At 38.6% G+C, this 23,170-nt stretch overlaps 1 protein-coding gene across 1 annotated transcript in view; it reads right to left on the minus strand.

Moving 5' to 3' along the window:
- Positions 1–19,171, minus strand: part of LOC124510019 (protein phosphatase 1 regulatory subunit 12B-like) — a 94,524-nt gene extending 75,353 nt beyond the window's left edge. Inside the window, exon 1 of the mRNA XM_047076676.1 lies at positions 18,794–19,171. Coding sequence (XP_046932632.1) covers positions 18,794–19,084 — 291 coding nt within the window. The 5' untranslated portion in view covers positions 19,085–19,171. The remainder of the gene's footprint in view (positions 1–18,793) is intronic.
- Between the last annotated feature and the right edge of the window lie 3,999 nt (positions 19,172–23,170).

The following is a 23,170-nucleotide window of genomic DNA, read 5'->3' on the forward strand; positions in this document are numbered from 1 at the left end:
AAAAACGATACTTTTGACAAATGTACCACAGTTATGTAAGATGTTGATACTAGGGGAAGCTGGGTGAAGGGTATACAAGAACTTCCTGAACTATCTTTGCAACTTTCTTAGCAATCTAAAAATTTATTAAAAAAAAAAGATAACATGAAAACAAAATACAAAAAGTTAAGAACATGAAAAAGAAGTCATAGAATCATAGATTGAAAGAAAAGATTTACAATACCGATCTGACCAAGGATTTGTAACCAGAAAATATCAAGAATACCTACAAATCTACAAATCAATAATAAAAAGACCAAAAAATATTTTTAAGTGTAAAATATTTGAATCAGACACCTCTCTCTCTCTCTCCAAATGACAAATAAGTACATGAGAAGGTGTTTAACATCATTAGTCATCCCAAATTAAAACCGCAATGAGAGCAATATACAAACACTAGAATGGCTAATATTAAAAAGACACAACAACAAAAAAGACTGACAATATCAAAAATTAAGAAGGAGGTGGAGCAAACAGAACTCTCATTCATGGATAGTGCTAGTGTAAAATGGTATAACCACATTGGAAGACTGGAAGTTGTAAATAAAGTTAAAATTCCATATACTTTACAACCCAGCAATTTCATCTGTCGGTATCTACCCAAAAGAAAGGAAAACATATATCTACAAAAAGACTTATACAGTAGAACAATATTTATAGCAGCTTTATTCATAATAGAAGGAAGAGGAGGAAGAGGAAGAGAAAGAAAGAAGGAAAGAAAGAACCCAAAAGTCAATCAATATCAAGATAAATTGTGAAATATTCACAAAATGGAGTACTGCTCAGTTGTAAGAAGAATGAACTACTGATACACAAAAAATGGATAAACTTCAAAAACATGTTCAAGAAACCAAACACAAAGAAGCACATATTATATATTCCACTTTAAGAAGAGCCAAACTAACCTAGAATGATAGGAATCATAATAATGATTGCTCTGGGAAGAGTTCAAACGGGAACTTTTCAAGGGTGATGAAAATGTCCTATTTCTTGACTTGGGTGACAGTTACATGGTTGTATACATTGCCAAAAACCATCAATCTGTACATTTTGTTAAGTTTATTTATTTCCTTTGAGAGACAGAGAATTCTAAGCAGGCTCCACACTGCCAGCATGAAGCCCAATGTGGGGCTCAAACTCACAAACCACAAGGTCACAACCTGAGCCAAAATCCAGAGCTGAACTCTTAACCGACTGAGCCACCCAGGTGCCCCACAAACTACATTTTTAAGATCTATGCGTTTTACTAAATGTGAAATATACCTCAATTTTTAAAAACAAGAAAATGAGGAAAGTTCATCTGAAATTTTTCAATAGATGGCCAGGGAGTGCTTTGTTGCAAAGGTAACATCTGAGTAAATATCTGTAGGAAGTGAAAAAGCAAGCCATGTGGCTATCTGATGAAGCCACATTCTAGGCACAAGGTACAGATGCAAGCCCCTTCAGCAGGAACAGCAACTGGAGTTTTTCAGAAACAAGAAGGAGGCCAATGTGGTTGGAGTGGAATGAAAAAGAAGAAAAATGAGTTCATACAGATTACATGGAGATCAGATCAAATAGTGATGGGGATCAGATCATATAGTGCCTGGTGGGTCGTGACAAGGTCTCATTAAAGATTTTGGTCTTCATCTCAAGACTAATGGAAAAATCACCTAAGTGTCTATTGAGAATCAGGCACTGTGCTCAGACAGCTTACATAAAGCTGATGTAAAATGCAAAGCTGGGACTAGAACCCAGGTATATCTTAACCATAATCTTAACCATTTTGCTATACCAACTCAACATAATAATAATCAATCTTTACTGAGTGCTATTAATGTATTTGATCTTAAAAGCTTTCTATCAGATCTTACCAATCATAAATTGTAATACAAATGGGTTACAAGATGACACAGAGATCTTCTGAAAGTTTATATTGTTATTAAAAAATGGTTTGCAACCAATACAAATTTTAAATAGGTAAAATTATATTTAATTTATATGGCTCCTTCTGTAGACTTCCTAAATTTAGAAATAATAATTTAGGCATATAAAACACCATTGCCAGAGAGCTTGCTATAGTGACTTCATAAAATAGCCCTTTCCTTGATCTTCCTATTGAATCATTTTCAGCTATATTTTAATTTTAGTCTGCACTGTTCAACACCAGTGAAGTTCTGTTTTGCATGCACATATAAAATATTTTGTTTTTCTATTTAATTTGCTCCAGTTTTCCCACATTGTTTCCAACTAGAGAGAAGATAGATGTGTCATAATTATCATCATGATCAAGATCATCAGTACTGATATGTCTGCTATCATTAGGTGTTCCTAAATAAGCCATAACTAATTTTGCTCATTTCTTGATTGTTACTTCTTGGTCTATTTATTTTTTAAATACTGATTTTCTTTTCTTATTTTTTTTTAAGATTTTATTTTTAAGTAATCTCTACACCCAACATGGAGCCTGAACTCACACCCCAAGATCGAGAGTCACACGCTCCACCAACTGAGCCAGCCAGACACTCCTATTTCTTATTTATGGATCTTAATGCTAACAATTAACCGAAGTCTGATTTTTAATAGATTTTATCATGATATGTTAAAGAGAATACAATGAATTTTTATACCAAACTACCATGTCTTCCAAGTTTACCAAGTGTGCTATATACAAATGTCATTTTCTGCACATGCCATGCCATGAAAGAGGTAGGGAAGCAATGTATCATCTCACAAAATAGACATAGAATTCTGACAATGTAAAAATCAAAGGGGCAATAGAAGGCAAAAAAGAAATCCCCTCCTCAACCCAGAATGGTATGCACCTAAGAGGCCTTTTAAAAATAAACAAAAGGTCTAGGGGTGCCTGGCTGGCTCAATCAGTGGTGACTCTTGATCTTGGGGTCATGAGTTCAAGCCCCATGTTGGGCGTAGAGCCTACTTTTAAAAAAATAAACAGAAGGTCTAAATGGAGATCAGAAAAGCAGCATAACCTAGGTAGAAAACTTGAAGCTTCTGAGTCACACAGACCTGGATTCAATGAGACTTAGGTGAGAGCAAATTACCTTCTCTGATTCTACTTCCTTATTATTAAATGGAATAATACCACCTATGTGGTAGAGTTGTTGATGTAAAAATAATTTATTTACTATTATTATTTTTTAATTTTTCTAACGTTTATTTATTTTTGAAACAGAGAGCATGAATGGGGGAGAGGCAGAGAGAGAGGGAGACACAGAATCCGAAGCAGGCTCCAGGCTCTGAGCCATCAGCCCAGAGCCCGATGCGGGGCTCGAACTCACGGACCGTGAGATCGTGATCTGAGTTGAAGTTGGATGCTTAACTGACTGAGCCACCCAGGGGCCCCTAAAAATAATTCAAAAAGCAAAATGCATAATGCAACACTTGGTGCGTGGACACTCAAGTAAACAGTGTTTGCTGTAATTATGACATGCTGTGAGTTCTACCATGTAAAATATTTGTAAAAATCAACATAGCCTGGGAAAGAACAAAGAAAAATGAAAATAGTTGATATATTAGGGCAATATTTGTACTAACGAATTGTTTTTTTCTCTTACATAATTTTGCTTTAATGCTATGATCCTACTTAGCAATAAGTACAGACATGAATAAATTAAATGTAAAATGTGAATAATTATAGCATGAGGTTTCTACTATATTGAAGTCTGCAAAAGAGAAATAATAAGTTGTCATCCCAAAGTAATGTTGCAAACAACCACATTTTCACAGATAAAAAAGAGTATCAAGCAGAAACTGGATCATTCATTTTATAAATAAAATATTTCATTATATTTTATTTCTCCCATGCTTATGGAATTCTTTTAGCTTCTTTCTAGGCCTCGGATTATCTCATTTGTAAAGTGACAGAGGTGGATCAGATGTTGTCCTCTAATGTTCTTTTTGCTACCAAGTCCTGGAATTTGATAATCCTGTAACAAAACAAAAACATAATGGCTAGTCCTGCAACTCTGCTTTCAAGTGGCCTGGTAACAGTCTTTTACCCTAGAGTCAGTCCCCAGAGCTGGAGCCATTGCTGACTCTTCAGCCCAAAGGGAGCTGGAGAGTTTGAAAATCCACAGGACAGATAGCAAATTATTATTGACTTGGAATTGATCTTAAATTAAATTAAAAGGATGGTCATGTTCATTAGATTAGAGAAGGCTAATAAGGACTGAATTACACAAAGCTGAGGGCAAAGATTTGATAATCTAAAAATATACAAAGGCAGGGTGCCTGGATGACTCAGTTAGCTAAGCAATTTCAGTCATGATCTCACGGTTTGTGAGTTTAAGCCCCATGTTGGGCTCTGCGCTGACAGTAAGGAGTCTGCTCGGGATTCTCTCTCCCTCCCTCTCTCTCTGCCCCTCACCAATTCGTGCTCTCTGCTCTCGTGCTCTCTCTCTCTCTCTCAAAATAAATAAATAAACTTAAAAAAAACCTCAAAAACTAGACATTGATAAATAAATAAATAAATATTAAAAAATAAAAACATACAAAGGCAAATTATCGATAATGATCAATACCCTTTTTCCACTTTTACTATGAACAGGATAATGGGAAATGGATCCAATGCTAAATGGGAGCAATATGAACCAGATTATATCTTTAAAACTATGAGTTTCCCAATAACTGCAGAATCCCTAAGGGCAGGGACTATGCCATCTTTGTATCTCAGCATCTACTATAGGATCTGGCATCTAGAAAGTACCCAGTAAGTAATTGGCCAAAAACAATTAATAAAGGATCATGCAAATTTTTAAAGATCTAAACCACAGAAGTGCAGTATAGGCAAAACAGGAATTTTCTCTTCTCTTGATACTACAAATAAATAAGATAAGAGCCTTCTTAATAACTTAGATACTGAATAGAAACAGAAACACAAAAGTCATTATATTTCTAAGTTATTTCCCTATAAAAACCTTTGAGCCTTGATCTTGTCATAGACTGACTTATAGCACAGAAAGAACTGAAATAAGGCAAATCAGAGTCTACTCTCAGCTGAAAACTGATACCAATCAAAAATATGTTTCTTATTTTAAATATCTACTAAGAACTTAAGAGTTCTAGCAGTAGGGGTGCCTGGGCAGTTCAGTTTGTTGAGCGCCTAGCTCTTGATCCCGGCTCAGGTCATGATCTCATGGTTCATGGGTTCGGGTCCCATGTCACAGGCTCTGCACTGACAGTGCAAAGGCTGCTTGGGATCTCTTCTCTCTCTCCCTCTCTCTCTGCCCCTCCTCCTCTCTCTCAAAATAAATAAACTTAAAAAAAAAAAAAGAAAAAAGGAGTTCTAGCAGTAAAATTCTCCTCATACTAGCCCAGTACGGCACTTGGTGAGACACGAATGGAAGGGCCTTCTCACTTGGGCCCATGTGCCGCAGGAGCTCTCCACCAGGTGAAACGTTTCTCAACAGTTAGAACACAGCTCAGTCATCCTTCAAATCATTTTCCATTACCTCTGGTGATTTATAATGAAGTGAGTCATTCTTTTGACCTCATTTTTCTTGCTATTTACTGTCAAAGAAAAACAATCTAAACATGGGGAGGAAAATCAATACAAGAGGAGTGACCATAAAACACTGAAGCTGTGTCCAAAAGACCCAAACACAATCCACCTTGGCACTTTACAGTCATATCTTATAGCTAAGCCAATTGATTTAAAAAAGAAATAAATGAATTAAAATAGCTAACTAAAATAAGAAACCTGGCAAAAATGTTGCAGAGAAGCAGAAAGAAAGTAAACCTGCTTCCATGAAATGTTCATACAAATAAAACACAGTTCATAAAACAATACACCCTACTGTGAAATTCACCTTCAATTAGAAGGGCAAATCTCTCCTCTGCCTCAAACAGCACAACACAAAGTCAGCCAACCCAATCTCCATATAAATGTTCCAAATGTCACTTCCATTTTTTAAGATAAGCACATCATTTGCCTACCGTTGACTGCCCCAAACATGCACTTCAAATAGACACTCTTCTCTTCCTATCTTCTCCCTTATAGGGCCAGGTGTCTATAAAGAAAGTCTCTCTTCTTGTGTAGCCAATTTACTCTCTTTATTTTTTAAAATTTTCTTTGGAGGCTTTCAGGCTTTCTCTTATAATGAAGGCCAAGGGCTGGTGGTTATCTTAGGGGACAAGAAACCATGTTATGAACTGGAACTATTTTTAATGTTTTATTTATTTTTGAGAGAGAGAGACAGAGAAAGAAAGAGCATGTGAGAATATGAGAGGGGCAGAGAGAGAGGGAGACAAGAGGATCCCAAGTGAGCCCTGCACTGACAGCAGAGAGCCGGATGCGGGGCTTGAACTCATGAACTGGAAGATCATGACCTGGGCCGAAGTAGGACACTTATCTAATGGAGCCACCCAGGTGCTCCATGAAAGTGAACACTATTTCAAAACAAGAGGAACTTCAGTTGAGAGTTAATGAAACGGATATGAAAAGGTAATAGAGAAAGCTTACTCCATTGTGATCATCACTGACAAATATTGACACATGAAGGGTACTAATCTAAATGTGCTGAGTACCACATCAAGCCTTCCAACAGTCAATACACTATAACCTATATTAACCATTATATTCACAATGCTCACAATTTACATTATTTGATCACTGGTATCCCAATTAGAGGGTCAGCACAAGACAATGTGATGATAATTAAAATGAAGGAATGAATTCCTAAAATTCAGGTGTAGTCAAGACTGGCTGGAAACATCAAAATTCTATTAGGCCACCAACGCCATTAAACCACAACGAGAGAGATAACTAGATATTATATGCCCCCTGAGAGTAATATACACCACCAGCCATGATGTACTTTTACCAAAAAATTTAAATCTGAATCAGATCAAATCTCTAGATCTGATTACCAATTTATAGAAAATATAAGAGACAAACGAACATGTTAACACTACAAGCATACAGTCAGCAAAATCCAGATTGTGGGAAACCATAGTACAAACAATCCTGTTTTTCAACAAATAAGATGCAGAGGAAAAAAGTGAGGAGGAAACTATAGATTAAGAGGGTCTTAAGGTACATATGAACCAATGCAGACCTTATGTGAATCCTAATTTAAATAAAACTGTACAAAAAATCTATGAACCATCAGGGAAATTTAAACACTATTGAATATTTTATAATTTTAAGGAGTAAGTGTTCAATTTTTAGGTGTGATAAAGAGATTGTGATTGTTTTTATTACATTCCCATTTTTTAGATATACATATTGAAATATTGACAAACAAAAGTATGTTATATCTGAGGCTGGATGTAAAATAATCCAGTATATTGGGGATAAGGAGAAAAGGACCTATAAATGAAATAAGATTGGCCATGAGTTGATGTTTTTAACTTTGGTTTTCTCATTTTGTTTTTGTTTTTGTTTTTTGAGTCAGGGAGAGGGGCTGAGAGAGGGAGAAAGAATCCCAAGCAGGCCATGGAGTCCGATGCGGGGCTCAAACCCACAAAACATGAGATCATGACCTGAGCTGAAACCAAGAGCCAGATGCTTAACCAACTGAACCACTCAGATGCCCTGAGTTGATAAGTTTTGGGAATTCATTTATACTATTCTCTTTACCTTTATATTTTATATTTTGAAATAATCTATAATAAAAAAGTGGTTTTATTTATTTTTTTATTATTTTTATATTTTTAAAAAATTTTTTTTTTCAACGTTTATTTATTTTTGGGACAGAGAGAGACAGAGCATGAACGGGGGAGGGGCAGAGAGAGAGGGAGACACAGAATCGGAAACAGGCTCCAGGCTCTGAGCCATCAGCCCAGAGCCTGACGCGGGGCTCGAACTCACGGACCGCGAGATCGTGACCTGGCTGAAGTCGGACGCTTAACCGACTGCGCCACCCAGGCGCCCCAAAAGTGGTTTTTTTTAAATGTTTATTTATTTTTGAGAGAGACAAAGACACAGCATGAGCAGGGGAGAGGCAGAGAGTGAGGGAGACACAGATTCCAAAGCAGGCTCCAAGCTGTCAGCACAGAGCCTAATATGGGGTTTGAACTCACAAACCATGAGACCATGACCTGGGCCGAAGTCATACGCTTTACTGAGCCACCCGGTTGCCCCAATTAAAAAGCTCTCTAAAAAATAAAAAGAAAATGGGTCATTAGACCAAAAATTCACACGTAACAGCCAAGTTGTATACTATATATATCACAGATGGATATTCAGAGCATGGCAATATAAAATGGCTTCCCAAAATTGCATTTAAATATAATTCCAAAAGATTGCCAGAGTATGACAATGTTTAAGATACTAGGTACAAAATCTTTTCTAAATTCTTACACAAATCCATCCCATAACTACAATGTACTACAATATTCATTAGAAGCCACATGCAGATCAATTTTCAATATTAAGAACTAAGGATTCAGTTTTCCAATTAAATTGACTCACGAAATGAATATAAACTCATCATTGCCTGATAAAACTTCAAGCCCCCCAAATTTACTCAAACTGGTTACAATCTAAAATCTAAGATTTAAGGGGTGCCTGGCTAGCTCAGTTGGTATAGCGAGCAACTCTTGATCTCCAGATTGTGAGTTTGAGCCCCACGATGGGTGCAGAGATTACTTAAAATATAGATATATACACAATGGAATATTACTAAGCGATCAAAAAGAATGAAATCTTGCCATTTGCAACAATGTGGATGGAACTGGAATGTATTATGCTAAGGCAAAATCGGTCAGAGAAAAATAAATATCACATGATTTCACTCATATGTGGAATTTAAGAAACAAAACAGATGAACATAGGGGAAGGGAAGGAAAAATAAGATAAATACAGAGAGGGAGACAAATCATAAGAGACTCTAAAATATAGAGAACAGGGGCTCCTAGGTGGCTCAGTCAGTTAAGTGTCAAACTTTGGGTGAGGTCATGATCTCGTGGTCTGTGAGTTTGAGCCCTGCATCAGGCTCTGTGCTGACAGCTCAGAGCCTGGAGCCTGCTTCAGATTCTGTGTCTCCTTCTCTCTCTTTCTCTCTGTCTCTCCCTGCCCCTCCCCCATTCGCACTCTATGTCTCTCCCCAAAATAAATAAACATTAAAAAAAATTTTTTTAATAAAAAATATAATACAGGGAACAAACTGAGGGTTGCTGGAGGGGTATTGGGTCAGGGGATGGGCTAAATGGGTGATGGGCATTAAGGAGGACACTTGTTGGTATGAACACTGGGTGTTATATGTAAGTGATGACTCACTAAATTCTACTCCTGAAACCATTATTGCACTATATGTTAAAAAACTAACTTGGATTTCAATTTTTAAAAAAATAGAATTTTTAAAACAATAAAAATAAAATAAATAAAAATAAAATAAATAAAATCCAAGATTTAAAAAACAAGTTTTTACATTACATTTCAGGGGCATCTGGGTGGCTCAGACAGTAAAGTGTCTGGCTCTTGATTTTGGCTCAGGTCATGATCTCACCATGGTGAGACGGAGCCCCAGGTCAGGCTCATACAGGGTGTGAATACAGCCTGCTTAAGATTCTCTCTCCTTCTCTCTCTGCCCCTCTCTCACTATACACACTCGCTCTCTTTCACTCTCAATAAATAAATAAATAAATAAATAACGCTTCAAAAGAGGGGGAGGGGAGAATCCCCAACACAACACATCCCCTGCCCCAACTTAACAAACTTAGTTAGCAATCCAAATGAGGTTTCAATTCCTTGCCCTATATAAAATTCTGGGTCAAGATCACTAATCTGAATTTATTATTACTCTGTTAAAACATAAAGATATATTAAAGGTCTCAAACTTCCACTTTTCACCATCTTTAAGTAGAAGTGTGTGAATCCACAAGCATAGATGAAAATAATCACAAATACGGATGAACAAAATACCCAAAACCCAGAATGCTAAAATAGAAAATCACTAGGTAGCCAATTTCCTATTATAAATGATAATAGGAACCAGCTATCCTGGAGAGCATTCCCCAAATTCTAGTTCATTTCTAAAAATGTATCAATTGCTAAGTAACAAGTAACAAGAAGTACAGTCAAGCACCAAGTAGAGATTCAACAAATGAATGTGAAAGAATAAATGGCAAAAGAAATTGTTTATTGGTACTAACCTCCCTACTACTGCTCCCCTAAGGCTGCCAGTGCTAATGAGTGGGAAATGGGCCAAACCAGAACTGGGAAATAAAATAATCTCAACTAGCTAATCAGCTCTTCAGTAATAGGAATATAACCTTTGGGGTCCAGTATCACATTTAATATTCTAAAATATTCTTAACTCATAAATAATGAAACCATTTTCATTATTTTGAACTAGCCAAAAGCTAGCTTTTTAGGAGTCTTCTCACATATTTTGGGTCCTAATTCACAGAATCATATTGATGGCAAATCTAGTTTTTTACTTCCAAAAATCAACAGAAAGATTAACTTAAGTTATCCTTAATATGAAAAAATTTCATATAATCTCCACAAAAGCCCTCAAAACCATCCTTCTATTGAAACTGTTCTTTAACGGTTATATATGACCAAATCCAACAGTTTTTGCTTTTGTTTGTTTTTTTGTTGTTGTTGTTTTGTTTTGGTCTTCTTCTCAATTTCCTTTCACATTATTCACCATCCATTCCTTGAAACTCCTCAATATCACTGTGCTTTCTTGGTTCTCCTCTGGATTAGTTTCCTATTGCTGGTGTAACAAATTACTACAAATTTAGTAGCTTAGGGGCACCTGAGTGGCTCTGCCGATTAAACATCCAACTTCAAGTCATGATCTCATGACTGGTGGGTTCAAGCCCTTTGTGGGGCTCTGTGCTGACAGCTCAGAGCCTGGAGCCTGCTTTGGATTCTGTGTCTCCTTCTCTCTCTGCCCCTCCCCCATGCATGCTCTGTCTCTCTCTGTCTCTCAAAAATGAACAAACGTTAAAAAAATATTTTTTTAATTTAGTAGCTTAAAACAGTATATATTTATTATCTTACAGATCTGCAGATCAGAAGTCTGAACTCGGTCTCACTGGGCTAAAATCAAGTTTTCAGCAGGGCTAACTCCTTCTTGAGACTCTGAGGGGAGGCTCCATTTCCTTGTCTTTTTCAGAGGCTGCCTGCATTCCTTGGCTCACAGCCCCTTCCTCAAATCACTCCAGTCTCTTGCTTCTATCATCGCATCTACTACTGACTCTGATCTCCTGCCTGCCTCCCTCCTATAAAGACCCTTGTGATTATATTGGACTCACCTGGATAATCCAAGATAATCTTCCCATTTCAAGACCCTAAACTTAATCACATCTACAAAGTCCCTTTGCCATACAAGGTAACATATTTACAGGTTATGGGGATTAGGATATAGACATCTTTGAGGGGACATTAGTCAGCCTACCACACACTCCTATGGCTCTAATTGGAACTCTGCATCCTCTGCCTACCACCTAATTGTGTTTTTTGTTCTTCTCTTTTATATTTTCTCCTCTTGTCTTCCACACTCACTGCTTCAACTCTCACCTTTATGCTAATATCCAACTCTCTCATTTTAAATATGAGGAGACAGGACCCTATATAGGGAGGTGATGACTAGTCTTGAATCACGGATACAGTATTTCTACTTGGATGTCCTCAGAGCTCCTTGGTTCACAACTGTACTAACTCCTATATCCATCTGAATAACAAAATTCTTTCAGACTCACAGGCTAGAACTGTATTATTCTTTCCTTTCTCATCTCCATCCTCTCTGCTGGTTCTTTCTCTCTTTTTAAGTTTATCTATTTATTTTGGAGGGGGAAGGGGCAGAGAGAGAGACAGAGAGAGAGAGAGAGAGAGAGAGAGAGAGAGAACCCAAGCAGGTTCCGTGCTATCAGCGCAGAGCCCAACATGGGACTTGAACTCACGAACTCTCAGACCATGACCTGAACCAAAACCGAGAGTCGGATGCTTAACCAACTGACCCACCCAGGTGCTCCTCATGGTTCTTTCATCTGTGTCCTTCCATTCATTCTGAAACCCAAATGCAGCTTCATATTCCTTAATGCTGCTTTGGTCAGGTTAACTCCCCTGCTCAAACCCACAAAAGTCTTCTGCTAAGAACTCCATCAAGCATTCTTGGTCTAGTGTTTGATACTCAAAGTCCTCTAGGATGTTACCCTCACCCCTTCCCTAACTCTCCAAATGCATCCATTTGGACCCCGCTGTGTCCCCTCTGCCTGCACACCAGACTTACTCCTATTTCTCTGCCCACAATGCTGCACCATCATGGACTGCCTTCCTTTGTCCCTCCACTTAGGAGTGCATCTTTGCCTGTTATCATAGAAATTATCACTCTAAAACTAATTGTTTTTTTTTTAATTTATTTATCTATCTCCAAGCCAGGCTCTGAGTTCCTTGAGGGCAGAAACTATACCTATCTATCAACAAACATACACTTTAGCACACAGACAATCTGCTATTAGGTATTCAATATTAGCTATAAATTAACAATCTAATAAAATCTCTCACAAGGAAGATAATACAGTAAACCATATCCAAATGATGATATATTATTCAAACATCAAAAACTTTACTTTCAAAGCATATTCAATGATATAGGAAAACAATTACAAGGAAAATTAAGTGAAAAAACCAGGAGACAGTGTATGATACCAACTTTGTAAAGACGTTCTTACACACATACATATAAACTCAATATAATGTTAAAAAAGAAATCTGAAAGGAATATACTAAAATGTTAATAGTATATTAACTATTCGAGATATACTCCAAGTAGCCTGATTTTAAATCACTCTCAATTTTTTTTATAATTTCATTTCCTAAATTTTTTAAGAATGAGAGGCAATTTAGTCCAGTAAGAGGCAACATATAGTTAAGAACACGGACTCTACAGTCAGACTGCCTGGGCTCAAATAAATTCTAGCTCTGCCATTTACTATCTGTGTGACCATGGGCAGTGTCTCAGTTTCCCCATCTCTGTAAAATCCAGACAATAATACTAATAATAATACCTTACTCATGAGCTGTTTTAAGTATTACACACAAGTTCATATATTAAAAGAACTTGGAAGAGTCCTTGGCTCAGAGTAAATACCACATAAGTGGGCGTTACAATAACTACTACTAACTACTACAGCTCCTGTTACTACTATTATTACTACAGTCATTAAAACTGACTTATCACTACGTAACTATTAGAAAGAGCTTAAATAAAAAGATAATACCAAGTACAGGAAGGATGAAGCAACTGGAACTCATACATTGCTAGTTGGAATGCAAAATGGTAAAGCCACTTAAGAAGTCTGGCAGTTTCTTTTGAAGTTCATTGCCACATGACTCAGTTATCCCACTGCTAGGAATTTAACCAAAGTGAAATGAAACATATCCACACAAAAATGTGAATGCAAATGCTTCTAGCAGTTTTACTCATTATTACCCAAAACTGGAAATAATCCAGATGTCCTTCAACTGGTGAATGGATACACAAACTGTAGTACTTCCATATATATGCTGGACTACCACTCAGCAATAAAGACCACTGAGCTACTGACACATGCAACAAAATGGATGGATGTCAATGCATTCTAGCAAATGAAAGCAGCCAGATTCAAAAGGCTCCATGCTGTATGATTCATCTATATGGCACTGTGGTTATGGGAACAGAACATGGATGAATGACTGCCATGGGCTGGGGGTGGGAGGAGGAGTTGGCTACGAGGAGCACAAAGAAATCTTGGGGATAACAATAATCCTCTATATCTTGACTGAGGCGGTGGTTACACAACTGCATGTATTTGTCACAACTCACAGAACTCTACATGTAAAAAAGGTGAATTATACTGTATATACTGTATATATCCTTTAATTTAAAAAATGCTTAAAAATAAAAATAAGCAAGCAATGACCTAATTTTAATTTACCAACAAAACCTGTCCAACCTTCTACCTTTAGCAGAATTATGCTTAAACTACACACACTGACAGCTTACCTATTTAAAAATACCCACAGAGAAGACTCTATAAGCCCAAATGATAGCATATAGCTACTCTACAAGATGGATTTTAAGATCGGGGCAACAAAAATTTGGCTAGGAAACGAATAAAAGTCACTTACATCTGTACTCAAACCAAACCAAAACAAAACAAAATGGAAAAATACCCCACCATAAAAATAAGCCTATTTTTCAAATCTGGCTCTGAGGTCCACTATGGCATGGAAACTTGGGACTAATACTCATAAGGCAAGGGGCCAGGTGCCCAACATAGCCTGATGCATCATATCAACCAATCTGAAGAGTAAATGACTCAGGATGACTATTCTAGATCCACAATAATGAAGCAGCCAATAAGATTTCCTTAATCCCATATTGTCTTGGGTCCTGACACTAAGCAAAATTCAATGTATAGGGTAAGGCAAAGTCATTTCACAGATGGAACTATAAGAAATAAGTAATGAACTTGGAATAAAAGAGAAACGGTTAAAGGGTGCTGGGTGACTCAGTCAGTTCAGCGTCCACCTTCGCCTCGGGTCATGATCTCATGGTTCACAAGTTCGAGCCCCATGTCGGGCCCTGTGCTGACAGCTCAGAGCCTGGAGTCTGCTTTGGATTCTGTGTCTAGTTCTCTCTTTGCCCCTCTCCCCCTCGTGCTCTGTCTCTCTCTGTCTCTCAAAAATAAATGTAAAAAAAGAGAGAGAGAGAGAGAGAGAGAGAGAAAGGGTTAAGAATACAAGTTTTAGGGACACCTGACTGGGTCAGTCCATACAGCATGTGACCCTTGATCCTGAGGTCATGAGTTCAAGCCCCACATTGGGCATAGAGATTTTTTTGTTGTTGTTGTTTTTTGTTGAAGTTTATTTATTTGAGAGAGAGAGAGAGAGCACATGGGATAGGAGAGAGTGAGAGAGAGAATCCCAAGCAGGGACTGTCAGTAAAAAGCCCAATGTGTGGCTCAGCCTCATGAACTGTGAGATGGGTGACCTGAGCCGAAATCAAAAGTCAGACATTTACCTGACTGAGCCACCCAGGCACCCCTTATTTTATTTTCTTTCAAAGTTTATTTATTTATTTTGAGAAAGAGAGAGCTCGAGCGAGCGAGGGGCAGAAAGAGGGAGAAAATCCCAAGCAGGCTTCACATGGTCTGTGCAGAGTCCGATGCGGAGCTCAAACCCACAAACTGTGAGATCATCACCTGAGCCGAAGTCGGACACTTGACTGAGCCACCATGGCGCCCCGAGATTACTTTAAAACACACACACACACACACACACACACACACACACGTTCCACGTTTTATTTCACCATACCTACTGGCACACATACATACTATTTTATACTGAACTGAACACATTATCATCTTAGTCTTCTGCTTAACCCTGTCTCACTCTGAATATAAATTGTTCTGCCTTTCCTCCTTCCCTTCTTATCTGTTTCTATCTCCACCTTTCTTCCTGAGAAGTAGATATTTTTAATCTCCCTGAAGCTACAGGTCAGATTGGGGCAGCTCTAGAATAACAGAAAACACTAGGAGTTGAATTCCAGTCTGGGATGACCCTGAGGGTCCAAACTCGGACTCTGAGACCATTACAAAACCAACCTGAGTTTCTGAGTCAAGTATAGACTCATTCTGGTCTCTGTGTGGACTCACATTAGCATCCACTACACCCAACACAAATATAAGTCCCAATAAACTATATTTTGAAGAAATAAGCAGGCATTCATTCTAACAAATCCCAGAAAATCTCTCTGAAAACAACCACCTGTCTCTTACAGCAGCCCAACAAGATGGCAGATACAGTTTTAAGAGCTTATATCTAGACTTAGAGCACCCAAGATCATAACACTAAGGATACAAAGATAGGTGATAATAATCAACCTTGCAAAATAAATAAATAAAAATAAATTTCAAGAAGTACCACTGCACACAAAATTATTAACCCACACTTCATGCCCTATAATGTATATAAATAAATGAAATGGGAATTCCTCTGGGAGCAAAGAAATGCTTTCAAGGGTTATCAGATCAGATTAAAGCCTTTTTCATTGGTCGCCCTGGGATACTAAGAACATATACAATTTATTCACCCAAGCTTAGTTAGTCTGTATCAGTCCCCAAGACTTTCATAAGAGAAGGTCTAACCTTTGAGCTATTTCTTACCTCAGTCTATTTCAAGTATTATTAATAGGCCCCCTGGAGCTTATCATTGACTCAAGCACCTCGTGGCCTAAGCAAAGGCTGCCAAGAAAGAAAGGTCTCTAAGTCAAAAGTAGCATCAAGGCACCACAACCTGAAGTGTAAATCATCTACTTGTGACCTTGTGGGGAAAGGAGAAAAGTCAACCACCAGTATCATCTGGGGGTTTCTTCCAACATGCCAAGATGGTAATTCACAGTTGGTCAAGAGGCCATGGCCAAACAAAAGGGAGAAAGAAAGCAATTATCCTGATAATTCATATCGTGCATATATAACAGGTGGATATTTTAAATAATTCAGATAATTGTACCACTCTCCATTTCACAGAAGGACGGTCACAGAGTCAGTTGTTCAGCTACTGGCAGCTCCAGTCTCACATTTTGAATATAACCTTTTATACCTTAAGAGTTCTTCAGATCATGGAGAAACATACTGTCACTCTATGGAAACTAACTTGAGAAAGAGTTCCTGAGCCAATAAAGGCCCCTTGTCTTGGTTCAAACAAAGAGATTGTTTCTCAACATAAGATTCATTTGGCCTCAAATCTTCGAGCAGTTTAATCTTTAGCTGAATTTGTCTATTATTGAGTAAACCTATACAATTCAACTCATTGCCAGCCCCATAAACAGGGAGGAATGCCAATATTACATATGCAGGTGTTTTAAAAAACAGAACCAAACACGACTCAGAGCTGTCATCTCCTTCCTCTCCTATTTTGAAGGATTACTGAATGTGAAGAGCATACTAAGTGAGAGAAGTTGTACTTCACAATCTGGGATGGTGGTTAAGATAGAAGAAAAGGCACCAACAAGGTCAGCCTCAGGAGAAGGGAACAGAAAAGTGGTCACCTTGTATGAGAAGGAGACCTACCAGAGTAACATCAAAGTAGGTGCTTTTCTCGGGGCATTATTAAAATGTGTATGGTAAGGACCAGGTTCAGAGAGCAGAGTCATCTTAGAAGAAACAGGGCTACTGCGTTACACCAAGAAAAATACTTCGATAGAATCATGATTCAATAAAGGAACACAGGGACCAGAAAACTGGATTCTATTTCTCTATCATCTATAAACCCATGAAATGGTTCCTTCCAGAATCTAGACCTCAATCTCCTAAATAAAAATTCACCTTCTCAAAGAGTTCGGAAACTTAAAATAATGAATATGATCCTCTTAGCATATATCTTATTTATACTCAGCTTCTTATTAGGTGATATATAAAGCTCTGGAATTTAAGTCTGAAAAATCCATGCCTGAGGGCAACTTCTCTCCTTCCTAATCTTGCACAAGTAACAATTTTCTGAGCTTCAGATTCCTCATCTGTAAAATGGGAATTACAACACTACTTGCCACACCTACTTCAAGAATCACTGCTGAGATTCATATAGGGGAGAGACATATGAAAGAATTTTTAAACAGCAAAGGACCACACAAATGTTGATTGCTACCTTAGGTGGGGCACTGTTATAGCAGGAAAATAAAACAGATACAAATAGGATGAAAAGAAGTTTCCTCCATCTGAGAGAGAAGGGTTGCAAACACAGTGAGGAATAATTTTAAGCTATTGGCTGATACATTCAGTGAAGTGGTAAGACCCAAAACGGAATTATTATTTAGAAGTGGGTTCTCATGCCAACACGTTGACTTTGCACACACAACAGAAAAAGAGAAATAAGAAAGATTAAGAGTGGGTGTCCAGCTCTCAGCTCACTGAAGTAACTGATGAAGTTCCATTTGGGAAGGGAGAGTGGAGTTAGTGCTGACAGTCAGTATATATTGAACGTTACTGCATAAGTAAGAAAATTGTTGCATAAGATGAGACAAGTAAAAGTGTCGTTACTAAGCACAGCATTGTTAAGTTATCCGCAATCCATGTACTATAGCTATAGATAGGGCAAATGATTTCTATAGAAAGCTTTAGGCAAAAAGAAAGGAAAAAGGCTATTCCACAAGTATCAAACAAACATAAGTGATTCAGTAGGTTGGTTCTCCATAGGAAGCTCTTAGGGAGGTAATGCTCCTAAGAATACGCCTACGACAATGAGGTCAGGGGTGTTCTAGGAGCCTGTAGGAGACACAAACTGTTTCTGAATCATTACAAACCAGCAAAACAAGAGGTGTGGTTTCAGAAGATCTGCTTGCCTTAACCCAATACAGGGCTTTGCTCTCTGAGTGATCGAAGATATTCTATCATAGGGTCACACAAACGGAAAACTGAATTTTCTGAGAAGGCATCAGACAAATGACGTTGACTATGCTTACACGAGTGCCGCGGTGTCCAGGCACACCAACCAGACCGAGTGAAGAAGACTAATCTATAGGGATAACACCGGAGACCAAATCATCAGTAACCATGACAACTCAAGTAGGTGGAGGGAAATACAAACACTGACCAGGCAGCTGGGTGACACTATTCCTTCAGGTAGAGACCCCGGAGTCTGAAAAAGACTTGATTAGTGGAGGAAGCTGGCCAAGAATGAAACCGACTAGCCCCAAAGGACCATGCAGAAGGGCTCGGCAGTGACACTAACACTCTCTCCATGGGCAGCCCGCAGGGGTCACAGGTTCATCGGTAGGAGACTGGACGCCCATAAAGCCGAAAAAGGAGTTACCTGGTGCAGGGCTGTCAAACCGTCCACGTTGACCGTGTTGATGTCTGCACCTCTTGCCAGAAGCTTTTTCACCTCGTCTGTGTCCCCGCTAGAGCAAGCGGCCAGGAAGACAGCACCGTCCTCGAAGCGGACTCTTGGGCTCCCGCGACGAGTCTGCGCCTGCCGCCCGGTGCCTCGTCGCTCCGCGGGTTCCTGCTCTGTCAGCGAGCCCCGCCAGCGCCGAAGCTGCTCAGCCCGCCGCATTCGCGCCGACTCCGCCCGCTTCCCGCCTAGGTGCTCCAATTCTGCCATTGCTCCGGCCTCAGCAGCCGCTGCTGAAACTACCACCACTGGATTGCTATTGCTGCCCCAGTTGCCGCTGCCGCTTCCCTCAGAGCGCTTCAGCCGGGAGCAGAAGGCGGAGACCCCCGCACCGCCATCTTTACTCCTCCCGCCACTAGCACCGCCCGCACGCTCCCTCGGCTTCAACACGCAGGCGCTGCCCGCGCCTCGGGTCATCATGGGACTTGTAGTAAGAGACGGGCCCCGAGGGCAGGCCATGGCCTTGAGGGAACTACAAATCCCTGGATGCATCATTGAAGAGGCGATGACAGCCTCTCCCTACTTAGCCGCGGGACCCAGAGGGGTCACCTTTGCCCTAAAGCTGGAATTGTTTCCCGGACCGGCGTCAGCCTCTTTGGGCATTTTGGGAATTGTAGTTTATTCTTGTAGTGACTGCCACCTAATCTTGGGTCCCTAATTATCACATCAGTCCTTTGAAGTGCAAAAGAGGCAGTAGTTATTCCTATTTTCTGCTGGGGAAAACTAGACATAAAGTACCCGAAAGACTCAAATCTATGCCTTGGTTCTAAATTTAGAGTTTTATTTACATTATAACGTATAATACGTTAATACGTATTAATCACAGTAAACCTAAAGGTGCATGGGGAGGAGGAGCATGGATACATATACAGTGGTACATATTATACATCAATTCTTTGAATGAGACACTTACATTTTAGGCCCTAAAAAGATCCAGGAAAGGATGCATCCCAGGATAGCGGAAAGAATATAAGCTTGCAATTCAAATTGAATTGACTTCTCTAAACAAGTTACTTGATTTCTCTGAGCCTGTTTCCTTATTTGTAAAGTGGAAATAGTAACACCTCACAGAATAGTCCTGTGGATCAAATAATACATTCAAGGATACCTAGTAATATACTTGGCACATTTATGCTCACAATAAAGATTAACTTCCCTTCTTTCTCCCTCCTCCTCTTCTACCCTTATCCTGGGTCTTAAATTCTTAAGAGACAGAGTGGATACCTTGTCTTTCATGATTTCTAACCCCACCCCCCGCAATGTTACAAAACGACAACTATGGGGCATACTAAATTCCCAAGGCTGCAAACAGGACATTTTCATATTCACAGTAAACTTGGTTATAAAACCTGTAAGCCTGATTTAATACCTATACCAGGGCTAAGGCCATGGACAAAATATAATTAAATGTGGTGTCCATAATGAAAGAGAACATATACAATTATTAGGTTCTGTATGTTTTCAAATAGTCTTCTGTATATATAAAATTTTTCATTAAAAATTATTACAAGTGATTAGGTCATTGTAAAGGGAAACTTTATTATATTCCATTGTGAACATTTGTGGTTGCCTCAACTTCCCCTGAGATGAATTGAGAATTAAATGAACAATGACATGCAAATGCAAAATATTATGTTTTAGAATACCATGTGCATCCACAATAGGCTTTAATTAGATATTCTTGAATACTTTATAAATATTGTCCTACTACGGCATCTTTGTGAACGGTGAATAACAATATGCATTAAATTATCAAGGGGCGTCTGGGTGGCTCAATCAGTTAAGTGCCTGACTCTTGATCTAGGCTCACGTCATGAAATCATGATTTGTAAGATCAGCCCCTCTGTGCTGAGCATGGAGCCTGCTTGGGGTTTTCTCTCTCCCTCTCCCTCTCTGTCCCTCCCCCACTTGCTCTCATGTGCATGTGCTCTCTCTCTCAAAATAAACTGTAATAAATAAATAAAGGGGTGCCTGGGTGGTTCAGTTGGTTAAGCATCTGACTTTGGCTCAGGTCATGATCTCACCATTCATGAGTTCGAGCCCCACATCAATCTCTGCACACGTGCAAAGCCTGCTTGGGATCCTCTCTGTCCCCCTCTCTTTTTCTGCCCCTCCCCCACTTGTGTGCATGTTCTCTCTCTCAGGATAAATAAATAAACTTTTAAAAAAAGGGTGCCTGGGTGGCTCATTGGGCTCTGTACTGACAGCTTGGAACCTGGAACCTGCTTGGGATTCTGTGTCTCCCTCTCTCTCTGCCCCTCCCCCACTTGCGCTCGCGCTCTCTCTCTCTCTCTCTCTGTCAAAAATAAATAAACATTAAAAAAATTAAACAAAAAATAAAAATAAAATAGTTAAGATGTAATCATTTATACTTTATATAGCCTTGTTTTCCTTACTACTGTGCAATAATTTACACTCACTGTAGAACTTGTCACCCCTCTTCATCTACTGCAATTAAAAATATTCTGTATGAGGGGCACCTGGGTGGCTCAGTCGGTTGAGCGTCCGACTTCGGCTCAGGTCACGATCTCGCAGTCCGTGAATTCGAGCCCCGCGTCGGGCTCTGGGCTGATGGCTCGGAGACTGGAGCCTGCTTCGGATTCTGTGTCTCCCTCTCTCTCTGCCCCTCCCCCGTTCATGCTCTGTCTCTCTCTGTCTCAAAAATAAATAAACGTAAAAAAAAAAAATTTTTTTTAAAAATATTCTGTATGAGATTCATTTTGTAACTTGTCAACATTAAACCTCTTATTACAACTCAGCCTCTTGCTGATAATTAACATTTCCCACAAGCTCTCAAACAGAACTCTCCCTATAGGATAAAAGAAACACTGATATTATATCAGGTAGGAAAGAATATCCAGCTAGATGCTTAACCTTCTTCAAGAAACCATCATTAACTAAACTCTGCCAATCTAGATAGAAGCCAAAAAGTAGAGAGGGGCAAGGTTTTGGCATAACACAAATTGCTGAAATCTCAGACAAATCTCTGGGCAGCAATCCATGTATACTATCTTAATATTATGTTCCTGATACACAATGGCTCCTCAAAAAAAGCATGTATTATTGAACTGTATATTTTACTGACCTAATGGTTTTCTAATAAGAATTTTTTAACTGGGGTAAAATTTTCAGAGATCAATAATGTTACATTTCTTTTGGCTGTATTATTTTCACATTCAGAATGAGGGAAGAAGACACATCTGGTGCTAGTTGTATAAATATGCTAAAATTGAGCAAGTCCAAGTTAAATCCTTTCATTCCTAAGAGGTACACTTAAATTTCAACAGGAAGAATTCAGTCTCAACACTAGGAAGTTCCAGGAAATACTACCTTACTATATCTATTTTATTTGCTTTTGTTATCCTGAAGCCATTAGAATGTAATGCCTTCTTTGGAGATTGTAAAGAAAAATATAAGTAACTAAGTTCCTTGGATAATTTAAGTGCATACCTACCTGGAAGGAGAGGAATGTATCTTCAGCTATGTGATTACAAAAAGCAGTAATAAGTATTATAAACCAATTAATTTAACTGGCTCAGGCAAAAAAAAAAAAAAAGCCATGCCACAAAAAATAAAACAAAATTAATCTGTGTATAATGGCTCAAAAAAGTTTTTCAAAATTAAAATCATGGAAGTTTTTCTGAAACATCTTCCCCCAACCAGGAATTTCTGAGAATAAATTTATATCATCGGTCCATTAAACAAACCTGATAGTTTAGATTTACTAAAAAAAAATACTCCATATTAAAGAAAATATATTTTATATTCAAATGAGTAAACACTGACAAACAATCACAAATATGTTTTTGCTTTTAAATGTATTAAGGGAACTAGCTATGATGCATATATATTCTTGTGTGAAGAAATTTTTGTTAAGTAATTTCCCACAATACACTTAAAAAATAAATCATAATATTAGAATACTTCCTTTATAAAAGCAATAACACCTGTATACGGTTAACAAAAATTTTTCAGCCTGGCCTCTATTCTCACCAGTTGACATACCTCCCTCTGGTGGACAAATAGAAACTGTACATTTAGCCCCTGGAGTTCTCTTTACCTTTTTTCTCTTATTCAATCCTTTCAATTTGGTTGCCAAAATTTTTGGCATTCGTTTCCTTTATGATACTATCTCTCCTTTCCACCAGACTCAACACAGTTCCTGCTTTTTCTAAGAGATGTCTTTAATATTTTTTTAAATTTTTTCTTTGAGAGGGAGTGAGAGAGAGAGAGAGCCAGTGCAAGAGAGGGGAAGAGGGGCAGAGGGAGCGAGAGAGAGAATCCCAAGCAGGCTCC

Source organism: Lynx rufus, unplaced genomic scaffold (assembly GCF_022079265.1).
Source record: "Lynx rufus isolate CCGP_SWC_20201006 ecotype Redwood Valley unplaced genomic scaffold, mLynRuf1.p SCAF_15, whole genome shotgun sequence".
Lineage (NCBI taxonomy): Eukaryota > Metazoa > Chordata > Mammalia > Carnivora > Felidae > Lynx > Lynx rufus.